Source organism: Mustelus asterias, chromosome 1 (assembly GCF_964213995.1).
Source record: "Mustelus asterias chromosome 1, sMusAst1.hap1.1, whole genome shotgun sequence".
In the NCBI taxonomy this organism is placed as follows: Eukaryota; Metazoa; Chordata; class Chondrichthyes; order Carcharhiniformes; family Triakidae; genus Mustelus; species Mustelus asterias.
This window is the reverse complement of record NC_135801.1, coordinates 160,836,955-160,856,549: the sequence shown is the minus strand read 5'-3', so window position 1 is coordinate 160,856,549 and position 19,595 is coordinate 160,836,955. Positions and strand designations below refer to the sequence as shown.

General features: G+C 43.5%; 1 protein-coding gene across 1 annotated transcript in view; it reads left to right on the top strand.

Moving 5' to 3' along the window:
• npr2 (natriuretic peptide receptor 2) overlaps positions 1–19,595 on the top strand; it is a 163,054-nt gene that overhangs the window by 87,974 nt on the left and 55,485 nt on the right. The window contains exons 12-14 of the mRNA XM_078222101.1: positions 8,209–8,280; positions 11,117–11,276; positions 14,207–14,362. Coding sequence (XP_078078227.1) covers positions 8,209–8,280; positions 11,117–11,276; positions 14,207–14,362 — 388 coding nt within the window. The remainder of the gene's footprint in view (positions 1–8,208; positions 8,281–11,116; positions 11,277–14,206; positions 14,363–19,595) is intronic.

The window sequence follows — 19,595 nt, the reverse complement described above, 5'->3', positions numbered from 1 at the left end:
GGGTTAGGTTGATCGGCCATGCTAAATTGACCCTAGTATCAGGGGGATTAGCAGGGTAAATATGTGGGGTTGCGGGAATGAGATGGGATTGTGGTTGGTGCAGACTCGATGGGCTGAATGGCCTCCTTCTGCACTGTAGTGATTCTGTGATTCTGTGACTGCTTTTCAATAGCAGCTGATGACTACATGCTGACCATCAGCTTAAGGATGACAGAGAAACAAACCATCTCCAAATTCTGACTGTACCCCACCTATTATAACTATCTACAACACAACCCTGAAGGCTGTGGATAACTTCATCTAACTCAGACGTACATTGCCCAGAAATAACCCCATTGACAGCAAGATGACAAATAGAATTACCAGAATAAGCTCAGCATTATACATATTTATACATTTTATACATATATAAAGAACAAGAGGGGAGCCAGGGAGAGGGTTGGCTCACTCAAGGTCAAGGGAGGGAATCTGTGCATGGAGCCAGAGGAAATGGGCGAGATATTAAATGAGTACTTTGCGTCAGTATTCACCAAAGAGAAGGACTTGGTGGATGATGAGTCTGGGAAAGGTGTGTAGATAGTTTGAGTCATGTTGAGATCAAAAAGGAGGAGGTATTGGGGTTCTTGAGAAACATTGAGGTGGACAAGTCCCCATGGCCTGATGGGATATACCCCAGAATACTGAGAGAGGCAAGGGAGGAAATTGCTGGGGCGTTGAGAGAAATCTTTGTATCCTCACTGGCTACAGGGGAGGTCCCAAAGATTAGAGAATAGCCAATGTTGTTCCTTTGTTTAAGAAGGGCAGCAAGAATAATACAGATAATTACAGGCCAGTGAGCCCTACATCAATGGTAGGGAAATTATTGGAGAGGATTCTTCGAGATAGGATTTATTCCCACTTGGAAATAAGTGGACGTATTAGTGAGAGGCAACATGGTTTTGTGAAGGGGAGGTCGTGTCTCACGAACTTGATCGAGTTTTTCAAGGAAGTGACGAAGATGATTGATGAGGGTAGGGCAGTGGATGTTGTCTACTTGGACTTCAGTAAGGCCTTTGACAAGGTCCCTCATGGCAGACTGATGCAGAAGGTGAAGTCGCATGGGATCAGAGGTGAGCTGGCAAGGTGGATACAAAACTGGCTCGGTCAAAGAAGACAGAGGATAGCAGTGGAAGGGCGCATTTCTGAATGGAGAGCTGTGACAAGTGGCGTCCTCAGGGATCAGTGCTGGGACCTTTGCTGTTTGTAATATATATATAAATGATTTGGAGGAAAATGTAACTGGTTTGATTAGTAAGTTTGCGGACGACACAAAGGTTGGTGGATTTGTGGAAAGTGATGAGGACCATCAGAGGATACAGTAGGATATAGATCGGTTGGAGACTTGGGCAGAGAGATAGCAGATGGAGTTTAATCCGGACAAATGTGAGGTAATGCATTTTGGAAGGTCTAATGCAGAGAGGAAATATACAGTAAATGGCAGAACCCTTAAGAGTATTGATAGGCAGAGGGATCTGGGTGTACAGGTACACAGGTCACTGAAAGTGGCAATGCAGGTGGAGAACGTAGTCAGGAAGGCATATGGCATGCTTGCCTTCATTGGCCGGGGCATTGAGTTTAAAAATTGGCAAGTCATGTTGCAGCTTTATAGAACCTTAGTTAGGCCACACTTGGAATATAGTGTTCAATCTGGTTGCCACACTACCAGAAGGATATGGAGGCTTTAGAGAGAGTGCAGAAAAGATGTACCAGGATGTTGCCTGGTATGGAGAGCATTAGCTATGAGGAGAGGTTGGAGAAACTTGGTTTGTTCTCACTTGAATGACGGAGGTTGAGGGGCGACCTGATAGAAGTCTACAAGATTATGAGGGGCATGGACAGAGTGGATAGTCAGAAGTTTTTTCCCAGGGTGGAAGAGTCAATTACGGCTTTAAGGTGCAAGGGGCAAGGTTTAAAGGAGATGCACAAGGCAGATGTTTTACACAGAAGGTGGCGGGTGCCTGGAACCCGCTGCCAGGGGAGGTAGTGGAAGCGGATATGGTAGTGACTTTTAAGGGGCGACTTGACAAATACATGAATAGGATGGGATTAGAGGGATATGGTACTCGGAAGGGTAGGGGGTTTTAGTTAAGTCAGGCAGCATGGTCAGTGCAGGCTTGGAGGGCCGAAGGGCCTGTTCCTGTGCTGTAATTTTCTTTGTTCTTTGTTCTTTTTATTTGTCAAAAACTGTGGAGGAAACAAGGTATCAAAGCAACAACAAAACTTGCTGTGTACAAGGCTGTGATAAACCTATTTTTGTACATGCCTGTGAGCCATGGATTACCTCCTCCGGACATATTAAATGGGTAGAGGAGCTCCACATGAGATGCACTTGCAACATCACAGACATCAAATGGGAGAACAAAGTGTCCAACACTGAGCCACTTCAAACAGAAGAAATGTCTGGATTTGAAGCCCAGAAATGTCTAATTGAGTATACCTCTATTGTTTCTTAGTTCCAACCCAATAGATTATGTCCTTCTCACTTGAGCTTCTTTCTGGATTCGGGAACATATATGGCTAGTCTAAGATACAGTCTGGAAGCAGCACACACACATTTGATGGAAATTTTGTGTGATGGCTGGTAAGAGTAGTCAATTGGCTGATTCAAGGCAGTCTTAATCCAGTTTGCCAAAAGATGTTAGTGCTGAAACAAACATTGGCTACAATCCAGAACTTTTGGCAGCAGTATAACAGTCTCACTCAAGACAGGAGTTGATCATTTAAGGAAATGCAATACACCAAATGGAAATGGAGTAAATGCCTCCCAGTCTGGTGATACATTCTGTAAGTTTCCCGACCCAATTTGCTATGGGGTTGGTGTGACCCTTTTTACCAATTCACACATTGATTTTTCCCTCGACTCCTTCAACATCTTCTCCTCCTTTGAGGAGCCCCCTCTTGTTCCACCACTCTCACCTATCTTAGAACCTTCACTGTCTATTGCCCCTCAATGCCCACGTTAAGCTTATCAATGAGATATTTACCTTCCTTTCTTCATAATGCCTCTAAACTGAGAAAGTCCTCACCTTGATGATTTCAGTCGCCATCTCAGTTATACTTTCCCTCTTTCCTTTATGTTCACTGTGCTCTCCAAACCTCTAGATCCATATAAATACTCTACCTATAAACGTTGTTACCCTTTCAATTTTACCTTCTCACGTGACCTCACTTTTCTCATGTTCTTGATCACTGGTAAGGCCAACCTTTTAACCAGACACATCTTCTACCCTTTCCAACTCAACTTCTTTTTGATTTGCCCTTGTAAATAGCTCTCCATCAACTCATTTACACTGCATTATCAAAGCCTATGGTTTTGCTACCAAATAAACCTGTTGAACTTTAACCTGGTGTTGTTAAACTTCTTACTGTGTTTTCCATTCACCACAATGCTTTTGCAGCTTTCCACTTGCTCAATGATTGCATCACCTTTGATGTCCTTGTAAAACCATTACTCTCTTCCATGTAACCTGGTTAGCTCCATCTTTACTACCTCTAGTCCTAGGTGTGCAAAACTGAGTATATCTGGCACACAACTGCTTGAGCCATCCATCACCGAAACTGGAAGGATCCCAAGCACCAGCTGGCCTTATTGCCCTTAGTAATGACTATCTACTCCTCCAAGACCTTCCTAGAGCAGAGAGCTAAATATGTCCAGTTACATATCCGGCAAGGATTTCTCTTCTTTCCAGATGCCATTACATCTAGACACCTACATGTTACTCCTTGGTAACATCATCTGCTATGCAGGGGTCAGTTACCACATGACACCAATTTCTACTTCATTGCCAGCCCAATCAATCCCTTCATTCTCTCTGCTGCATTATATCGTGGTACCAACCACAAACTCTGAACCCGTCCATTAATTCCATCCCACTCTCAGCCACCGTCTCAGCCTGAATCCCACCGCTCCCAACATTAGCATCCTATTTTGTATAAGCGAGTTTCCAACTGCAGGTTGTCCTATTTTCATCTCCTTGACATTCCTCTCCTCAGCCCACCTGCTGTTCAAAGTGGCGTCCATGCCTTTGTCAACATGGAACTCATTAATTTCAGATTAAAGTAGAGAATAATGGAAATATTCAGCAGGTCTGACAGCATTCATTGAGGGAGAAACAAGAGTTACCCTTTCAGGGTCAAGGACCTTTCATTAATTTCAGTGCTGTCCTGTCTGCCCTATGTATTCCACCATATGGGTGGCACTGTGGCACAGTGGTTAGCACTGCTGCCTCACAGCGCCAAGGACCTGGGTTCAATTCTGGCCTCGGGTGACTGTCTATGTGGAGTTTGCAAGTTCTCCCTGGGTTTGTGTGGGTTTCCTCTGGCTGCTCCGGTTTCCTCTCACAGTTTGAAAGGCATGCTGGTTAGGTGCATTGGCCATGCTAAATTCTCCCTCAGTGTACCCGAACAGGCGCCAGAGTGTGGCGATTAGGGGATTTTCACAGTAATTTCATTGCGGTGTTAATATAAGCCTACTTGTGACAATAATAAACAAACTTTAAACTTAGACATAAATTGCTAAAGTAAATGGTGGAATACTTAGAAACAATTATTCAGTGGAAGGAACAAAAACAAGGAGAATATTGGGAAAACTCAGCAGGTCTGGCAGTGTCTGTAGTGTGTTTTCTGGATGGTGCCAGACTTGCTGATTTTTCCAGCATTCTCTGTTTTTGTTTCAGATTCTAGTATCCGCTATATATTATTTTTATTTCAGTAGATGGATGGAGTTCCCAGCTTCATTGACAGAAACACTGAATACAAGGATATCTGTGGTGGTGCTAAAAGCTTCCTTCTCTGAGTGTTGGGGGAAATGCATTTTTGTTTTAAAGAAAGTATATTTAATGCACAAGATTGATGAAACAAGGGGTAAGGAGCTCTTATACATGAAAGAATGGATTCGATTCAGGAACCAGGTTATTAACAGAACACCAATTGTAGAGAAAAAAAGTAGCACTTTTGTAAGAAAACAAATAAGACTTGATATAATGGAGGAATTACATACCTGTGCTCTGGATGAACTTACTGACATAACTGACAAAAATAATGATGGATTACATATTTGGTTGGAACACAGAAGCCTGAACCCAGCTATTAGAAGAAAACATCACAGGAGCGATGTTATGAAAACAATTCTAAGCCCGCAGCAAGCTTGAAAATGGGAGAGTTTCTAATCCGTTTCTTTGGGCGAGTCCAAATCTGCGATCTTATGCACTCAGTGCATGAAAAAACAGCAAAAACCATTTCTCACCTGTAAGGGGAGGGGTGGGGCTTAAATTATCCGAACACTAGCTGAGAGCAGCGGAGAGCGCCATTGTGCATGCGCAGGTCTCTCTGCTCTGAGAGCAGACAGACCTGTCACAGCCTCTGCTGCCATCAGCCAGCCTCCGTGGCCTAAAGCAGACACCCCACCAACCACCACAGGGGCCCCTTGGCCATTGCGGCCCCCTCGTCCCGCCTGGACTGATCTCCTCCTCCCTCCCACCACCAATCTACATTGCAGACTGCATGACACTTCTCCCCCAACACGCCCTCTCCTACCCCCCCCCCCCCCTTCCCCCCACCCCACCACCACCACCACCACCACCACCACCACCACAAATCGGCCTGACCCAGTCTGGCCCTGCCCCCAGTAAGCCCATCCCCTCAGGTCCTTCCCCCTTGGCATTGCCCGGTGCAGAGGCAGTACATGGCTCTCACAATCAATGTTGTGTGGAATCAGCACACACCTCACTTCACATGCCCTTGCTTTGTGTGTGTATGAACATAAGAAATAGGAGCAGGAGTAGGCTATCTAGCCCCTCAAGCCTGCTCCGCCATTCAATAAGATCATGGCTGATCTGATAATGGGTTCAGTTCCGCTTACCCACCCACTCCCCATAACCCTTAATTCCCTTAATGGTTAAAAATCTATCTATCTGTGACTTAAACACATTTAACGAGGTAGCCTCTACTGCTTCATTGAGCAGAGAATTCCAAAGATTCACTACCCTCTGGGAGAAGAAGTTCCTCCTCAACTCTGTTCTAAATTGACTCCCCCGTATTTTGAGGCTATGCCCCCTAGTTCTTGTTTCCATTGTAATTGGAAATAACCTCACTGCTTCTACCCTGTCTAGCCCCTTCATTATCTTATATGTCTCTATAAGATCTCCCCTCAACCTTCTAAACTCCAATGAGTACAGGCCCAGTCTACTCAATCTCTCCTCATAAACTAACCCCCTCATCTCCAGAATCAACCTGGTGAACCTTCTCTGTACCCCCTCCAAAGCTAATATATCCTTTCTTAAATAAAGGGACCAAAATTGTACACAGTACTCTAGGTGCGGCCTCACCAGTACCCTGTACAGTTGCAGCATGACCTCCCTGCTTTTATACTCCATCCCTCTCGCGATAAAGGCCAACATTCCATTTGCCTTCTTGATCACCTGCTGCACCTGCAAACTGAGTTTTTGTGATTCATGCACAAGGACCCCCAGGTCCCTCTGCACAGTAGCATGTTGTAATTTTTCACCGTTTAAATAATAGTCCATTTTACTATTATTCCTTCCAAAGTGTGTATCAGTTCGGTAGGAAAAAAAACTATGTGGGCAGAAACCAACAGAATGTGGCAACCCTGCGTGTGGTCAGTGGTCAACAAAATGTCTCATGGGCCGCACTCAGTACCCCAGTGGGCCACAAGCGGCCCCTGGACTGCAGACTGCCCACACAGCTGTACGGTCTCCTAGCCTTTGAGCTTCACAAGCAAATATATCTTCCACGTCACTGGTGTCCTATCACAATGACAGTCACTCACTTACAGCCATATCCTTCTACAAAGTAAAGGATGACATTTAGTTGTAGCAGGGATCAGAAATAGGTTGCTAACTAAGGACTAAAACAAAGGATTTGTCTTTTCTTCCCTGTAGTTGCTTTAATGCGCATAAGAATAGTTCAAGAACAATCTTCATCGGCTTTCCAATAAGCATATTTACCTCTTCTGTAATGGTTTTAAAATGCCTTCAGTACATTCCATTTATGTTAATTTGGCATAAGGTATTGGCTAAATTTAGGCGAGCAATATTCTTGTGCAAGCTGATTTACACGAACACTGGTGCTGACTGAAATCCTCTTTAAAAGATCAATGTCACCCATATATAACAGTATGAAATAATTGGCAGTCCTATCCAATTGCAGCATAGCAATATAACTGACAGTGCTTCTGCTTGCTTAAATTGGCACTTTATCAAATCTGACATCTCCTTTCGTACATCGCTCCAAACACAGCAGGTTGTGGAGATTATGCTGACCCCTGTGTAATTGCTTCAGATTTCTTCTGGGCAATCTGCTTAGTGGTGGGTTGCTCTTCCAACCTGCAGAGGACACTTCCCCATTCACTTAGGGGACCCATGATAATTAAAAGGACCTCATCAGTAAATAAGGTTTTTCTACACCTCGCTCCCTTCAATTTGTGCACTCAACTGTTTCCACAGTGAGTATTATCTATAGTGCTTACATGACACCTAAGGGCTTGATAAGTGATTCTGTTATCGCTTCATTTTTCTGATTGGCTGCTCAGTTGTGCTCTTGCTGTAAATCATCCAGGTTCCAGGAATGCATTATTTGTGTTCCTGTGAGCAGGCTAAAAAAAGACAGGGGAAAAATATCTTACTGAGTACAAAATCAGGGTGCTTACAGCAAAGTAAATGTCTATGAATATTAAAAGTTGCATTGATGGCTTTTAGATATGCTTATCATATTTTCCAATTTAGCGAAGCCCGATTAAAATTGCTATCCAACTCCTTCCAGCTGGGGTTTATTCCATCAGTGCTGCTGCTGATTTCCAACCTGGGCCTTAGATGATTTAAGACCATAAGACATAGGGGCAGAATTAGGCCACTCAGCCCATCGAGTCTGCTCCGCCATTCAATCATGGCTGATTTAGAAAAGACTGGTGAACTTTGACCTTTCAGAAAGTTCAGATGCCAGCTAAGGTTCATACCATCTCTCGGACCTTTTGTTTTGATGAAGGCATTCTGAGGAAATATTCGAGAACTAATTGTCAAACATTTCTGTCACTGTCAGTATGGGAATGATCAAAGAAATTGGTCACTGAAATATGATGTCATTGCACATCTACTGTGTGTTGGAAGGAAAGTGCAATTTTCTTTTAAACAGCTGCTGTTTTGGTCTTTTCAGGATATACTTGAAAATGAAAATATTAACCTTGACTGGGTATTCCGCTATTCATTGATTAATGACATTGTGAAGGTAAGAGGCATCAAAAGCAAGAGAGATACTGAAATATAACAATTAAACTATGAAATGTATTCTTGAGATTTTATTATTAAAGGGCATTCCAGCAGCCTTCTCTGGTATCGCAAGCGAGCTTTGCTAGGTAAAGAAAAGCTGAATAAACTGTAAGGAGAGACAATAAAATGGGGGCCGATGGTTCCTGGAACAATTAGTATTTTAGTAAACACAACCAAAAAATGAGTGCATTTGGATATTGTTCAAAAAAATGATCATTTTCATTTATACTGAATCTTTCATGACCACCGGGTTTCCCAAGGCACTCTACAGCCAACGGAGTATTTCGGAAGTGTGGTGACTTGTAATGTAGGACACGTAGGGGCGGCACGGTGGCACAGTGGTTAGCACTGCTGCTTCACATCTCCAGGGACCTGGGTTCGATTCCCAGTTTGGGTCACTGTCTGTGTGGAGTTTGCACATTCTGCTCGTGTCTGTGTGGGTTTCCTCTGGGTGCTCTGATTTCCATCCACAGTCCAAAGATGTGCAGATTAGGTTGATTGGTCATGCTAAATTGCCCCTTAGTGTCCCACGGTGTGTAGGTTAGAGGGATTAGTAGTGTTAAATGTGTGGGGTTGTGGGGATAGGGTCTGGGGCGCGATAGTTGTCGGTGCAGACTCGATGGGCCGAATGGCTTCCTTCTATGGGGTTCTATGCTGTGGCAGCTATTTTGCACACAGCAACATCTTACAGATAGCAATGTGATGATTACTTGATAATCTGTTTTTGAAGTGTTGACTGAATGATGAATATTGGGAAGGACACTGCAGATTCAACTTTGAAATAGTGCTGCAGAATCCTTGATTACATCTTTATCAGGCTCAGGCTTGAGTTTAACAGAGCCAAGAAAATGGCCCGTCCAACAATAAAACCAGTGCTGGAGTGTCAGCTTTGATTTTTGCGTTCATGTCCTGGAGTGGGAACGGCACTCATAACCTTCTGACTCAGAGGCAAGAGTGCCATCAATTGAACCACAGTTCAGTCACAAGAGGAACAGATTACATAGTTGGCAACAATAAAGCTGTGATACAAACTATCTTGTTGCTCTTTTGGAACGAATTGATAATCCACTTACTTTCTTAACCCAGACTTAATCGGGACAGAGATGGGAAGATGGCAGGGTTCCCACCTGGCCCCCTCCCACCCGATTAAATGCCCCCTCCCACTTCCAAACTTGCCTTGGGGAGGGCATTAAATTCCACTGAATAACTATAAACTAAAGCAGGTTATCTGGGCTTTATCGCATTGCTGTTTGTGGGAGATAGTTCTGTTCAAATTAATTTCCATCATCAAAACAGCGACTGCATTTCAAAACTATTTCATTGTCTGAGAAGTGTTTTGAGGTTGTGAAAGATACAAAACCAATGACTTTTTCCCCCCTCATCTGTACTTACCTTGCGGTCTTTTATGAAGCCAAGTAGTAGACTGAGAATTCAATAGCTTTGTGTTAGCACCAGTCTAATCACTGCAGCAGGCACAAGGCTAGAAATCGAGCAAGCGACAGAAGCCACTCAACTAATGAGCCCAACTCTTCATGCCAGTCAAGTATCCATCAAGTGATGGGTATAATCTGGTGAGTTACCCAATACTTATTATACATGTAGGAATTCTTCCTCTGAAATGGAAGGTACAACCAAAGACTCCTATCTATGTTGTTTTTGTTCAACTATTTTGTTCAACCACATCCTTAGGGGGTGAAATTCACAGCGGCCCTCCAACTTGCCTACCAAAGCTTTGTCTATGCTGTTGATGCCATTTTTCTGGTATTTCCTGCCAATGTTAAGTGGCTCATTCGCACAATTCTGTAGAAATCCACCCCCTTCCTGCTGTCATTGAATCTACACACCAAGAAAGATCCACCATTTTACAGTTTGGATGCACGACACAACAGTGCAAGGTCAACATGCATTGATTTCTGAGCTTCTGGGAAATCCTAACAAAGGAGATGGTAAAACATAAGTTGGATTTGGTGCTTAAATGGCCAGAAAAGAGGTGCATGTTGGGAAGCTGGCTCCAAAACACTGACTTCCATCTTTTACTCAAGGGACTGGTAGTCAATCTGTTCCCTGGTGAAGGATTGGCACTTGTAATAGGTCAGTGAGGCTGGAAACCTTGGATTTAGCCTGCTCTGCTGGTTTAACCATTCCCAGACCTCATGGGATCCAGCAGCTGAAGCAAGGTGAGGACCTCCTCGTGGAGAGATCCTTATTGGCTAGGACGAGCAGGAGTACCCTTTAACTTTGCAAGATCAATGACCAACTCCCCCACCATGGATCAGACTCTACCCCAGTGGGATCCCACACCCATTCCTCCTCTCCCCTAAATAGCCGTGGGATTGGGAATTGTATCCACCAGCTCTGTAGCCTCTTATTCAACACTCCCTGCCTGACTAGAAGCCAAGCCTGTTGATAGCATTTGAGAGGGAACCTGTCAATGACAACATGTACGCTGTGGAATTAAAAGCACACAGAATGAGGCGCAACACAGACCACATGGCTGAGATTTTACAGCCTCATTTGGGCGAGACCGGAAATTCCCACCTCAGGTCAATGGAGATTTCCGTTGTTGGACCTTCGCCCGCTCCGATTCCATGGCGGGTGAGGTGGTAGAGTCCCGGCCCATGGGTCGGCCACATGCTCCCAGGCCCTCAGCTCCCTGTGGGCCAAAGTATTAATCTAACAAAGTGGCTACTTTGATGCTGTCGTTATTCCTTTTCTGATGACAGCCAAGTCAAGCTTGAAGAGAAGTTCAGATGAGATCAAAATGGTTTGTTAAGCTGATCTCTTTTGCTTTGCAGGGAATGGTATTTCTACATAACAGCATAATTGGGTCACACGGCAATCTGAAATCATCCAATTGCGTTGTTGACAGTCGTTTTGTGTTGAAAATCACAGATTATGGCTTGACAAGTTTTCGTTCATCGTGTGATAATGAAGATTCGTACGCACTATATGCAAGTAAGTTTAGGTTTGTGTCAGGTGATCATGTTGGGACCGCCAATTGAAAACTTTAGGTTTACATTCATCTGAAATTTAAGAACAAAGAACAATACAGCACAGGAACAGGCCCTTCGGCCCTCCAAGCCCATGCCGCTCCCTGGTCCAAACTAGACCATTCTTTTGTATCCCTCCATTCCCACTTCATTCATATGGCTATCTAGATAAGTCTTAAACGTTCCCAGTGTGGCCGCCTCCACCACCTTGCCTGGCAGCGCATTCCAGGCCCCCACCACCCTCTGTGTAAAATATGTCCTTCTGATGTCTGTGTTAAACCTCCCCCCCTTCACCTTGAACCTATGACCCCTCGTGAACGTCACCAACGACCTGGGGAAAAGTTTCCCACCGTTCACCCTATCTATGCCTTTCATAATTTTATACACCTCTATTAAGTCTCCCCTCATCCTCCGTCTTTCCAGGGAAAACAACCCCAGTTTACCCAATCTCTCCTCATAACTAAGCCCCTCCATACCAGGCAACATCCTGGTAAACCTCCTCTGTACTCTCTCCAAAGCCTCCACGTCTTTCTGGTAGTGTGGTGACCAGAACTGGACGCAGTATTCCAAATGCGGCCAAACCAACGTTCTATATATCTGCAACATCAGACCCCAACTTTTATACTCTATGCCCCGTCCTATGAAGGCAAGCATGCCATATGCCTTATTCACTACCTTCTCCACCTGTGAGATGGGCAATGTCTGAAATTAGCTGAGGTGGTGAAAATATGAGTATTCTGGAAAGCAGTAGAGAATTCAGTTCGAACCTCCCTCACTTTTATACACAAACACATCAGTAAACACACACTTCTACATGCATGTACACAAACACATAGTCACCACACACACATATATGCTCTAAACACATGCATCTGCATATGCACATAAACAAGCTCACATTGACAGAGGGGAAGAGGAAGTCATTGGGCGAGACATCTCCAGGTTGTCACCCATGGATCCTAAAGGGAGAGATATGCAGGTTAGGTGGATTGGCCAAGCTAAATTGCCCCTTAGTGTGCAAAGATGTGTAGGTTAGGTTGCCCATGGTAAATGAAAGGGGATACTAGGATGGAGCGAGGAGGTGGGACTGGGTAAGATGCTCTTTCGGAGAGTTGGTGCAGATGCGATGGGCTGAATGGCCTCCTTCTGCACTGTAGGGTTTCTATGGTTCTGATTGGCAGTGGTGGGGAATACTTGTGCATCCACTCAGCTATTAAAAGATGGTGTGTGATTGGCTGAGATTTACTGGGGAGTCACGGGGAAAATAAGGACTTATGATTTGTTAATCAAGGAAAGCAAAGAAATTTTAAAACTTTATTGGTTGAGAAATTTTTTAATTAAAAAAAGTTTGTTTTCTCAGATATCAAAGACATTACTAGAATGAAATCGGTTTATTCATAAATTTATAACAATATAATAGAGCAAGTTAAAAAGATGTAAAAGTAACCAGCTGCCACAGGGCTGTGGGATTGAGCTATTTCAGAATTCTGCAACTTATGGAGAGTGGGAATGCTGTAATGGAAACAGCCAAATAACAGAGGTTGTTTCGATTCAAAGTCAGGTACATTTTGGTTTTGGTAGGTATTAACATTTTCCGACATGCTTTTCTTTATTATTTCACACAGCTTGTGCCATATCCCCAGCCAAAAAGGTTAAACAAGTTAAATGAGGGTAGATTTTCCTGTGGTCACTAATGTAAACTAAGAAGTCAGTGCATATTTAAAACAGGTTTCTCTGAACTTAGATCACCTTTCTGACTCACATTACCAGCTGGAGGAAAATGTGCCTTGAAGTATCTGGCACTCGGTGCAGCTCGAGGTTAGTTGGCTTGGAGCAGCCTGATGCTATCTAATTCCTATAGGATTCAGACCACTGGAACACCAATATAAAGCTGCAGCACCTTTGGAGTGCACATCAGGAGCAGATGAAAAACCGCATGTCGTACGCCCAAATCTAAGCTCCGCACCAGGAGCACAAATAAATAAAACTCCCTTTATTTTGTCCACTCATGAATTCCCAAATTCATAGGATTGCAACAGTGGATGACTGTCCTCTTGATGCTGGTTACACCATGAGTAAACATAGAAACAGAAAATAGGAGCAGGAGTAGGCCTTTTGGCCCTTCGAGCCCACTCTGCCATTCATTTTGATCATGGCTGTTCATCAACTTCAATACCCTGATCCCACCTTCCCCCATACCTTTTGATCCCTTTAGCCGCAAGAGCTATATCTAATTCCTTCTTGAAATGACAATGTGTAACCACAGCCTTATGTGCTCCATATTAGCAATTAAATTGTGCTTTATTTTTGAGCTACGACCGTCCTTTAACCACCATCCCATCCCTTTGTTCTCCACCCACCACTGCCTACTACACCACCCCTGTGTTCCCCCCACCACACCATCAACTCCCAAACAGGTAGGATTCAGAATATGCTTCCAGTCCAGGGGATAGCAAAGGTTTCTTGTCCATGATTGCGCTTTCCATCAGCTGTTCTTGAATTAATTACACGCAGGCTGTGAGGTAAGGATTGTCTGTGAAATCACAACCGGAGGTACATAGATCGCAGTTATCATACAGAAATTGTATTTAAAGGGGACAGGTGCTTCTTTTGTACAGCAAAGATAGCCACCCGAGCTCAGTGAGTAAATTAAATTGATCACTAGCATCACTTCCCATACTCCCGCATATCAGTGTCTCTGTTATCTTACAAATGCACTTTGCCCATTTTACATCAGGGACTGACATGAGGCATAACTGTGCTGTGGACTGTCAAACATAAGAGAATTAATTGTTTCCATTAGGTGTGTAGGCTATACACACCTAAAATACATTTTTACTTATTACTGCAAGTAAAATGGAAAATTATTAAGTATATGCTTCACCTTTGGAACAGAAAAACTTTGGACGGCTCCTGAATTGTTAAGATTGGAACGAGCACCCCCTCAAGGTACCCAGAAAGGAGATGTGTACAGTTTCGGCATTATTCTTCAAGAGATTGCCTTAAGAAATAGTCCATTTTACATCGAAGGAATGGATCTCAGTCCAAAAGGTATTTTTCTTCTGTTTTCAACTATTGCTACATCCAGCAAAAAACAACTAAAATTAGTCTGGTAGCACTCCTGAAGATCAATATGTTGCATGGCATGGCACTCAAACACAAAGGACGCAAATACCAACATCATACACTAGCCCATATTTGGCTAATGAAGCTATTGTTATGGTATCTTTGGCCTCAGCACATTTGCTTAGGAAAAGAAATGGCAGCCAAGGTTGGAGTTGATGACAGTTATCTAGTGATTCCTGTTGGAAGTGTAGGTCTGGATGCTGGCTCAGGGAAAGATCAGACTAAGCTATGATAATAAGCTAAGCTAAAAATAATTAGCCTGTTGGCATTTACTATCTGGAGTCACTGATGAAGAATGGCCACTTGTGATGAGTTTCAGCAGGGCTCCTGGCATCTGTATAAATTTAATAATGCAAGATTGTGCTCAAGAGAAAAAGAGAGAAGGGAAGGGTAAAACTACGGGAAGTATAATGGTTAATGGGAAGCAAAGCAGCAGCAAGTGTGACGCCACTATTTAAAAAAGGAGGTAGACAAAAGACGGGTAACTATAGGCTGGTTCGCTTAACTTCTGTAGTAGGGAAAATGCTTGAATCTATCATCAAGGAAGAATGAGCGAAACATCTGGATATAAATTGTCCCATTGGGAAGATGCAGCATTGGTTCATGAAGGACAGGTCATGTTTGACTAATTTGGTGGAATTCTTTGAGAACATTACGTGCGCGGTGGACAATGGGGAACCTATGGATGTGGTGTATCTGGATTTCCAGAAGGCATTTGACAAGTTGATGCACAAAAGACTGCTACATGAGATAAAGGTGCACAGTGTTACGGGTAATGTATTAGCATGGATAGAGGATTGGTTAACTAACAGAAAGCAAAGAGTGGGGGTAAATGGGTGTTTTTCTGGTTGGCGATCAATGACTAGTGGAGTGCCTCAGGAATCAGTATTGGGACCGCAATTGTTTATAATTTAGGTAGATGATTTGGAGCTGGGGACCAAGTGTAGTGTGTCAAAATTTGCAGATGACACTCAGATGAGTGGCAAAACAAAGTGTGCAAAGGACACTGAAAGTCTGCAAAGGGATATAGATAGTCAAAGTGAGTGGGCAAGGGTCTGGCAGATGGAGGACAGTGTTAGTAAATGTGAAGTCATCCATTTTGGTCGGAATAACAGCAAAATGGATGATTATTTAAATGGTAAAAATTGCAGCCTGCTGGCCGGCTGCAGGTGCAGCAGGTAATTAAAAAGGCAAATGGAATTTTGTCCTTCATTGCGCGAGGGATGGAGTTTAAAAACAGCGAGGTTATGTTGCAGCTGTATAAGGTGCAGGTGAGGCCACACCTGGAGTACTGTGTACAGTTTTGGTGTCCTTACTTGAGAAAGGATATACTGGCACTGGAGGGGGTGCAGAGGAGATTCACTAGGCTGATTCCGGAGTTGAGAGTGTTGGCTTATGAGGAAATACTGAGTAGGCTTACTTATTGGAATTCAGAAGAATGAGGGGAGATCTTATAGAAACATAAAATTATGAAGAGAATAGATAAGATAGAAGAGGGAGGTTGTTTCCACTGGCAGCTGAAACTAGAACTAGGGGGCATAGCCTCAAAATAAGAGGGAGCAGATTTAGGACTGAGTTGAGGAGGAACATCTTCACCCAAAGGGTTGGAATTCCTGCCCAGTGAAACAATTGAGGCTACCTCACTGAATGTTTTTAAGGCAAGGATAGATACATTTTTGAACAGGAAAGGAATTAGTGGTTAAGTTATGGTGAGTGGGTGGGTAAGTGGAGCTGAGACCACGAAAAGATCAGCTATGATCTTATTGAATAGCGCAGCAGGCTCAAGGGACCAGATAACATTACTCCTCTCCTAGTTCTTATGTTCTTATTTTCTTAAAGCAGTAGGTTAGCATGTGGGCAGGAGGGTTCAACTACATGAAAAATTATGAAAACAGTTAAAAAGGAGAACGCAGGAGATGTTATTAATGGAGGTGTTAGAATTCAAAAAGAAAGTATACAAACGAACATAAAGTCATTTTACCTGAATGCTCGTAGCACTCGAAACAAGGCAAATGAGTTGACGGCACAAATCATCGCAAATGACTCTGATTTGGTGGCCATTGCAGAGACATGGCCGCAGAGTGGTCAGGACTTGGAGTTAAATATCCAGGGGTATCAGACTATTCGTAAGGACAAACAGAAAGGTAAGGGAGGTGGTTTAGCTCTGATATTTAAGGATGACATCAGGGCAGTAGTGAGAGATGATATAGGTTCATTGGAGAAAAAGGTTGAATCCATTTGGGTGGAAATCAGAAATAGTAAAGAGAAAAAGTCACTGATAGATGTAGTCTATCGGCTACCAAACAATAACATCACGGTGGGGCGGGCAATAAACAAAGAAATAATTGATGCATGTAAAAATGGTACGGCAACTATTATGGAGATTTTAATCCACATGTCATTTTGTCAAGCCAGGTCAGTCAAGGCAGCCTAGAGGAGTTCATGGAATGTATCCATGGTAGTTTCCGTGAACAGTATGTAATGGAACATACGAGGGAGCTAGCTATCCTAGATCTGGTCCTATGTAATGAGACAGGAATAATTAATGATCTCACAGTTAGGGATCCTCTCAGAAGGAGCGATCACAGTATGGTTGAATTTAAAATACAGATGGAGGATTCTGAATCTGTGGAATTCCCTGCCCAGTGAAGCAGTTGAGGCTACCTCATTGAATGTTTTTAAGGCAAGGATAGGTCGATTTTTGAACAGTAAAGGAATTAAGGGGTTATGGTGAGCAGGCGGGTAAGTGGCGCTGAGTCCACGAGAAGATCAGCCATGATCTTATTGAATGGCGGAGCAGGCTCGATGGGCCAGATGGCTCTTATGTTCTTATTTGAACTTTTCTTTAAAACTGCAAAACAGATCCTGTTGCAATGCTACACCACTTTGACATGTTCCACTAGTTATTTTTTATTCTGTAATGGACTGTAGGCAAAATAACTAATTAAAGTGGTAACAGCTTATAGTTATATTCCGAGGAAATGAATTTGTATATCATGAAGAGTATTGTTTGAAGAAGAGAGATGGAGTTCTTCAAATGTCCTTGTTGTTGTGTTTTTATAATGATATAAAGGCACCAATCACACTGTATCAACACACTGTGGGTTCATTTATTAAGACGAGACACACAAGAAGATCCGTACAAAGGTAGAAAATTTGGAGACATCAGAAGCAGAGCTGTGTCTGCTGTTTTCTGCTCACAGGCCAAAGTGAAACTGAGACTGAAACACATGACACACTTCCCTTCAAGTGATGTCATGTTGTTATTACAACATTTCCCTTTGTTTTTAAAAATACTGTCCAAAAGAATGACTATTTACAATCCATGTTCATACTTAGTTACCATTACATAAGTGACTGATGAATCTATGAATCTCTAAAGTGGAGTGGTAATCTGCTGATACAAGCAAATCTTGTAATGGTAAACTTGTCTGGAGGTTTCTTTAATTAATCACAGCGATATTTAGGGTTGTCATTCTTGGATGTTGTTCTTGGTGGTTTTGGGAGCTAGCCTGCAATACAATAGATTGAACAGTGATTGAGGAGCTGAAATGGATCTGATTTGTCCTTAATTACATTTCACCTTAGCATCTTTGAGTTTCATGACTTTGTTCCAAAGAAATTCTTGTCACTTTGACTGGCTGCCACATACCTTCTGTGGGATTCTGGATGAGAATTTGATGTCCCAACCATAAATTTGACAATTCTGTGCCTGGGTATGGACTTGGGGAGTGTTTAGTAGCCTTGCTTGCAGGCCGTGGTGAATTGTGAGTGTGGGTGGTTGGGGCGGAGCGGGGGGATGCCAAGGTTTGAGAAGCAATGGGAAGAGGTAACATCTTTGTGGGGGGAGGGATGGGGGACCTCCAATGGTCCCAGGGGGCCAGTGAAGTAGGGACCCCCCTCCCTGCTCACAACCAGTCTGTGCAGGGAAACCTGCTAGGCATTAATTGCTGGACATTAATTGCTGGATATTAATTGCCCCCTGATGGGCAGGCATCCCAACACCATTCCTGCCACCAGTAGAATTACACTGAGGCCAAGGGCAGGTGGAGGGCAAGCTACTCTTTGCGTTTTACTTTCCCCATTACTGCATTCAAATCCACCACTGGGGAAGCAGAAAGTCAATTTAATCCTTAGCTTATCGCAGATTGGGAAATGAATTATTAAGCTGAATAATATCTTTGGAACATACATAGAATCCTACAGTGCAGAAAAAGGCCATTTGGCCCATCAGGTTTGCACCGATCACAATTCCACCCAGGCCCTATCCCCATAGCCCCATGCATTTACCCTAGCTCATCCCCCTGACACTAAGGGACAATTTAGCATCGCCAATCCACCTAGTCTTCACATCTCTGGACTGTGGGAGGAAACCAGGTCACTTGGAGGAAACCCACGCAGACATGGCGAGAACGGGCAGACTCCGCACAGACAGTGACCCAAGCCAGGAATCGAACTAGGTTCCTGGCGCTGTGAGGTAGCACTGCTAACGACTGTGCCACCATGCCGCCCTAGTATTACTTTATTTTCCTAGTTATGCATATGTAAAGACAATGTGGTCATTGGAATGACCATCACACACAGCAAAGGAATTATATAATTCTAGCAGTAACCAGATACAATTTAATAAACCAGTTTCAGAACACAGTGCCTGGGGTCATATGAAGTTTAATATTTGTGGTTGTATATTCAAATAAATGATCGTTAAACATGTGCTGTTACTTGAATGGCTTAAAGATACCTTGTCCCAGAAATGGTTGGGCCTAATTTGGACCTGCACTGATTGACTTTGTGTCACCTTGGAAACAGGCCTGTGGTTTGCCGCTTACCCCTTTCCTAAGGCCTCCACAATCAGTTTGATTTATTTGGGCCTCAACTCTGAGGGATTCTGTCTGCCTGGAACAGCACTGAATGTCCCCTTCCCACTCCAAATCTGTTAGAATTTTCTTCAGGACTTTAAAGTTGAGTTGGCATCTATTTTTTATATGCTGGTTTGAGAACCCCAATGCCTCACAGGCCCCCCCACATTGCTACTAGGTGTTAAGCAGTCTAACCAGTGGTATTTGAAGGGATGGTTCGAGGTTGCTCAAAAGAAGGGAGTAAAAGTTGTTTTCAGAGATTGTTGTGGAGCCAGGAGAAGCATGAATGTTCCTCCAGA